At 42.1% G+C, this 6,698-nt stretch overlaps 1 protein-coding gene across 1 annotated transcript; it reads left to right on the top strand.

Moving 5' to 3' along the window:
- The first annotated feature begins 5,067 nt into the window (after positions 1-5,067).
- Positions 5,068-6,340, top strand: IER3 (immediate early response 3). Its single transcript, XM_053696080.1, has one exon. It carries the CDS (start codon positions 5,101-5,103, stop codon positions 6,010-6,012), a length of 912 nt encoding a protein of 303 aa, XP_053552055.1. The 5' UTR covers positions 5,068-5,100; the 3' UTR covers positions 6,013-6,340.
- Positions 6,341-6,698: the final 358 nt, after the last annotated feature.

Genomic DNA, 6,698 nt, shown 5'->3' on the forward strand with positions numbered 1-6,698 from the left:
GCATAGAACAAAACCTTTTCAGACTCCCATTGATTTCTAAGGTATCCGCATCGGCCTCAGAGGTGGTGGTTTGAAGGATAGGTACGATGCGTCAGAATAAACGCAAGGGTACATGTTGAATGTTTGATAAATTGGTGAGAGGGTCAAATAGAGTCAAATGTGAAGGCGGATCATCAGTAATAAGTTCGAACAGAGTCGAATCTGAAGGCAGATGATCAGTATTAAAGGGACACTGTGCCCAATTTTTTTATTTTGTAATTCAGAAAGAGCATGCAATTTTAAGAAACTTTCTAATTTACTCCTATTATCAATTTTTCTTCGTTCTCTTGCTATCATTATTTGAAAAAGAAGGCATCTAAGCTTTTTTTTTGTTTCAGTACTCTGGACAGCACTTTTTTATTGGTGGATGAATTTATCCACCAATCAGCAAGGACAACCCAGGTTGTTCACCAAAAATGGGCCGGCATCTAAACTTACATTCTTGCATTTCAAATAAAGATACCAAGAGAATTAAGAAAATTTGATAATAGGAGTAAATTAGACAGTTGCTTAAAATTTCATGCTCAATCTGAATCACAAAAGAAATTTTTTGGGTACAGTGTCCCTTTAAGCTTGAATAACGCAAGCAATGATTTGCATCGGATTGATCTCGCGGGAGCGTTTATTATGTCAAACATTTCAACATTAACGCTGTGTTAACTACGGCGTATCAACTTGCCGTCTAATTTGACTCAGACTTCCAGCGCATTTACAGTTGAAGCTTTGATTAAATCGCCCCCATATCTGTTTAGGGCTGGAGCACTTACAGCTACAGCATGGGCTGGCATACAGAGGCAGGTGATATGTGTTTGGGGCTGGAGCACTTACAGATACAGCATGTGCTGCATACAGAGGCAGGTGATATGTGTTTAGGGCTGGAGCACTTACAGCTACAGCATTGGCTGGCATACAGAGGCAGGTGATATGTGTTTGGGGCTGGAGCACTTACAGGTACAGCATGTGCTGCATACAGAGGCAGGTAATATGTGTTTAGGGCTGGAGCACTTACAGTTACATCATGTGCTGCATACAGAGGCAGGTGATGTGAGTTTGGGGCTGGAGCACTTACAGTTACAGCATGTGCTGCATACAGAGGCAGGTGATATGTGTTTGGTGCTGGAGCACTTACAGTTACAGCATGTGCTGCATACAGAGGCACTGGGCAGGGGATATGTGTTTGGTGCTGGAGCACTTACAGATACAGCATGTGCTGCATACAGAGGCAGGTGATATGTGTTTGGGGCAGGAGCACTTACAGTTACAGCGTGTGCTGGCATACAGAGGCAGGTGATATGTGTTTGGGGCTGGAGCACTTACAGTTACAGTATGTGCTGCATACAGAGGCAGGTGATGTGAGTTTGGGGCAGGAGCACTTACAGTTACAGCATGTGCTGCATACAGAGGCAGGTGATGTGTGTTTAGGGCAGGAGCACTTACAGATACAGCATGTGCTGCATACAGAGGCAGGTGATATGTGTTTGGTGCTGGAGCACTTACAGATACAGCATGTGCTGCATACAGAGGCAGGTGATGTGTGTTTGGGGCTGGAGCACTTACAGATACAGCATGTGCTGCATACAGAGGCAGGTGATATGTGTTTGGGGCAGGAGCACTTACAGTTACAGCGTGTGCTGGCATACAGAGGCAGGTGATATGTGTTTGGGGCTGGAGCACTTACAGTTACAGCATGGGCTGCATACAGAGGCAGGTGATGTGAGTTTGGGGCAGGAGCACTTACAGCTACAGCATTTGCCATTATATAGAGGCAGGTGATGTTTTTGGGGCAGGAGCACTTACAGATACAGCATGTGCTGCATACAGAGGCAGGTGATGTGAGTTTGGGGCAGGAGCACTTACAGCTACAGCATTTGCCATTATATAGAGGCAGGTGATGTTTTTGGGGCAGGAGCACTTACAGATACAGCATGTGCTGCATACAGAGGCAGGTGATGTGTGTTTAGGGCTGGAGCACTTACAGTTACAGCATGTGCTGCATACAGAGGCAGGTGTTGTGTTTGGGGCTGAAGCACTTACAGATACAGCATGGGCTGGCATACAGAGGCAGGTGTTGTGTTTGGGGCAGGAGCACTTACAGTTACAGCATGTGCTGCATACAGAGGCAGGTGATGTGTGTTTGGGGCTGAAGCACTTACAGATACAGCATGTGCTGCATACAGAGGCAGGTGTTGTGTTTGGGGCTGAAGCACTTACAGATACAGCATGGGCTGGCATACAGAGGCAGGTGTTGTGTTTGGGGCAGGAGCACTTACAGTTACAGCATGTGCTGCATACAGAGGCAGGTGATGTGTGTTTGGGGCTGAAGCACTTACAGATACAGCATGGGCTGGCATACAGAGGCAGGTGATGTGTGTTTGGGGCTGAAGCACTTACAGATACAGCAAGGGCTGGCATACAGAGGCAGGTGATGTGTGTTTGGGGCTGAAGCACTTACAGATACAGCATGGGCTGGCATACAGAGGCAGGTGTTGTGTTTGGGGCAGGAGCACTTACAGATACAGCAAGGGCTGGCATACAGAGGCAGGTGTTGTGTTTAGGGCAGGAGCACTTACAGATACAGCAAGGGCAGGCATACAGAGGCAGGTGTTGTGTTTAGGGCAGGAGCACTTACAGATACAGCAAGGGCAGGCATACAGAGGCAGGTGATATGTGTTTAGTGCTGGAGCACTTACAGATACAGCATGTGCTGCATACAGAGGCAGGTGTTGTGTTTGGGGCAGGAGCACTTACAGATACAGCATGGGCTGGCATACAGAGGCAGGTGTTGTGTTTGGGGCAGGAGCACTTACAGATACAGCATGGGCTGGCATACAGAGGCAGGTGTTGTGTTTTTGCGGCTGGAGCACTTACAGTTACAGTATTTGCTGTATAGAGAGGCAGATGACAACAAATTATAACTGGAACCAATGATGCCACTGAAAACACATTTCCCCTCATGAATAGCACGCACACACGCATATATATATATATATATACACACACACACACCAAGGTATGCTTTTCAACAAAAAATACCAAGAGAATAAAGCAAAATAGGTACTAGAAGTAAATTGGAAAGTTGCTTAAAAATTGCATACTCTAGCTGACTCGTGAAAGATAAATTTCGACTTTACTGTCCCTTTAATTTCACTGTGACACCCTTAGATGAGGGTGGCGGCATTACCAGCACACTGGCTGAGCATTATATGCTAGCATCATTCATTGAGCGTTAGGTGGAGCCATTTAAACTAGTATACCTGTCACTCTGCAGGTATCCAGACACCCATCTTACATAGCAATACTAATACATCTATTCTATTTCATAGTGTAATAGAATTCATTATATTTACTTAACTTGTTTTTAGGTTATTAAAATGCTGCATCAGCAATAGCTTGATTTTTTTCAGCTAATTTATTATGTATCTAAAAAACACTTTACATATAGATACAGTACATACTTTGTAACTTAATAATAGGAAATCATGCGAGAAGTTTTCCACGTTGTTGAATTTGAGAATAGCACGCATTGATTGGAGAACAGTTCAAACCGATAGCTCACCACAAAATTACTTTTGAAGTGGGCGGCCGGAGCGCAAGGAAATAGAATTTAATATTTACATTAAAAAGTAAGTTATAGCGCATCTTCATTACAACTGATGCATTAAACTCTATCTAAAATATTGCTAATATTCCGGATCTGTTTACACAAAGGGGAAAGTTTGATGTAACTTTAAATATCTGATATACTAGAGAATCATGTGTTTTAAAGGGGCGTTTAACACTAAATACATTTTATGCATCTCCCACTAATTATGGGTGCTGACATTTTTCAATCTAGGTTACACTGCAGGGATCTGAAGGAGAGTTGCTGCAGGTGAGCAAACAGGTCAGCATTGGAATGCAGTAATCACTGGGTATCCAAGAATGCATCATTGCACAGAAAGAGGAGAATTTCCCTTCAAATATATGATACAGTTACCAATTAAAGGGATATGAAACACAAAACTTTTTTTTCATGATTTAGCTAGAGCATGCAATTTTAAATAACTTTACAATTAACTTCTATTATCATTTTTTTTTAAATAGTATGCTCCATCTGAATCACAAATTCTGGGGTTTCATATCCCTTTAAATATTAGGGGTAGTGGGTTGTATTCATTTAGAACAAATTTGATAAAGAATTAGTGAAGCTAAAAAGGACCAATTGGTGAAAAATAAATTATTTTATCTATAATTGCATACAACACATTGGGTTTATCTTTTTAATTGCTAGAAATTTGTATGAATTACTGCTTAAAGAGACAGTAGTCACCAATTTGTTATATAACTGCATGTAACAGACACTACTATAAAGAATAATATGCACAGATACTGATCAAAATGTATAAAACCTTTTAAAAACTTACTTAGAAGCTCTCAGTTTAGCTCTGTTGAAAAGGTTAGGCTGAGACACCCACTGAAATAGGCTGGAAAGCAAAAAGAGCAAACACTTCCTCTCCACTGCAAATGAAAAGACCCTTTACACAAATAGCAGCAATCTGGAGTAGGTAGACAACAGTATACTTCAAAAAATTGGGGGCTGGTTGGGTGTCTGAAAATCAACACAATGGTTAAATAAAAATAATCAAAACTATACATTAAAGAACTGTATGGGCTCTATAAATATATATATATATATATATATATATATATATATTCTGAATTGCACCTATAACATTATAAATATGAGCATCTCAATTGCTTTATGTTAGTCCCCAGACTTGCATAAACTTTGACAACTAAAATAAATCCTAACAGTATCAGTTACTATTTGTAGCCCGCGTCTCCCTCCTTCAGTGAAACACACAGATTTGCCTCAGCATCGCGGACACCACCCTCAGCGCCTGCGTAATTCCCACCTATTGTAATACTCAGACCCGCCCTCCCTCGTCAGACCAGTTCTCTTGGCGCGTGCTGCGGTGGGCGTGGCTATCTCCTCTATAAAAGCTGACACCGTCGCGTTTCTAGTCATTATCACTACTAGCAGCTCGCTTTGTTTGTAACAATATTTTGAAATTCTACACAATGTGTATGGAATCAAGCAAGCGACCCCGCCAACGACCGGTTCTGCCAACTCTGCAGTGCTCGGTTCCAGCATACCCGCTCCCTGGGCCCACCCTGCATCAGTCGATGCCAGCTTGCCGGCTGCCTACCCGTAGCAGCCAGCCTGAGATCTTCACCTTCGATGTGCAGCCTGAACCACAAGTGCGCAGAGCCCCTACAGCAAACAGGAGCAAGCGGCCGCGCAGAGTCCTTTTCCCAGCCAAGGTCCGGCGATACTTACCGCCAACTGAGACAGACCGCGCCATGAGGTGGCTCTACACCCTGTGCCTAGTGGTGCTGGCTCAGATCTGCTGTGAGGAGCCCCTGGTTGAAGCTCCAGAGCCTTTGCTAATAGCACTACCTACCCTGTCTGCATTACAGATTGAAAACACTACAAATGAGCATCTACCTGCTTCACTCAACGCCCTCCCAGATATGCCTGAAGCACTAACAGAGAACACTGGGTATGAGGAGGATGCTGTGAGCAGTGACTTACCTGCAGTAACTTGGATGAATCTAACATCAGTTACAGACACTATGAACAAGTACCTACCTGAAGCATCATACCTGGGAAATATCACTTTAATGATGGACACTATCAAAAGTTACCTACCTGCTGCAACACTCTCTCTGGGAAACACCAGTGCAATAATGGGCACTGTAGAAGACTACCTACCTACAGCACCCCTCAATGTCATCATGGACTTGATCAAAGACTTTCTGGCTGCCATGACTTCCACTAATAACCTATCACAATTCAGCAATCTGACAAGCAAGTACTTACATGCAGCCACCCCTCCCACAGCCACCCTCACAAGAACTATGCCTGTAGCAGAATCTCCAGTGAATGTGACATGTCACATCATGTTGGCAATGTTCAGTTTCATGGACTGAGGGAATAACAGCTAAATAGCATTATCTTTTGGCAATACTTACCCACAGTGTGGGTCCTGACGTGGGCATGTGCCCCCCAAATGAAGACTGTGCCCCTAAGCGGCACCGGAAAGTGGAAGACAGTTCCAAGTTACATGGAACAAAAATAAGACTTTTAACCAGACTGAAATGAAGGGAAAAAAAAACACTAAAGTTTTCAGCAAATAAAAAAAAGACTGATTTAAAACTTAAACTAACAATCCCTTTGCACTTTGCACATACTATTTATATTTAATATTTTATGTATTTAATTATTTTTAACAATAAATTAATATTTAAATTTATGAAACCTTGTTCTGTTTTCCTATTGTGTTTTAATTACCTCTGTATTGGTCTGAAAGTACAGAGATTTACCATCTGAACAGTTTTTAATATCCAATTTAGTAAAAGCAACATAATTTGCTATTTTATAAATGTGTGAAGTATAAAAAAAATATAACTAAAATGCATTTAAAGGAGTGGTGTCCGGATTTGAAGAAATTCTACAAGTTACATCAAAAAAGTTCCTGTATTTTGTCACATTAAAATATTGCACCATTTCTATAGTGGTGGCTTTGATGACAGTTAATTTAGCATTTCAGGGAAACATATTACACTTGTGAAATGCCAAGAAAAGCATTAACTTGGTAAAACATACCCTTAAATTA

The sequence above is a fragment of the Bombina bombina genome, chromosome 12, assembly GCF_027579735.1.
Source record: "Bombina bombina isolate aBomBom1 chromosome 12, aBomBom1.pri, whole genome shotgun sequence".
NCBI lineage: Eukaryota > Metazoa > Chordata > Amphibia > Anura > Bombinatoridae > Bombina > Bombina bombina.

What these genes read in the sequence shown, in the direction of transcription:
- IER3 (XM_053696080.1), top strand. Translation starts at nt 5,101, where the DNA reads ATGTGTATGGAATCAAGCAAGCGACCCCGCCAACGACCGGTTCTGCCA.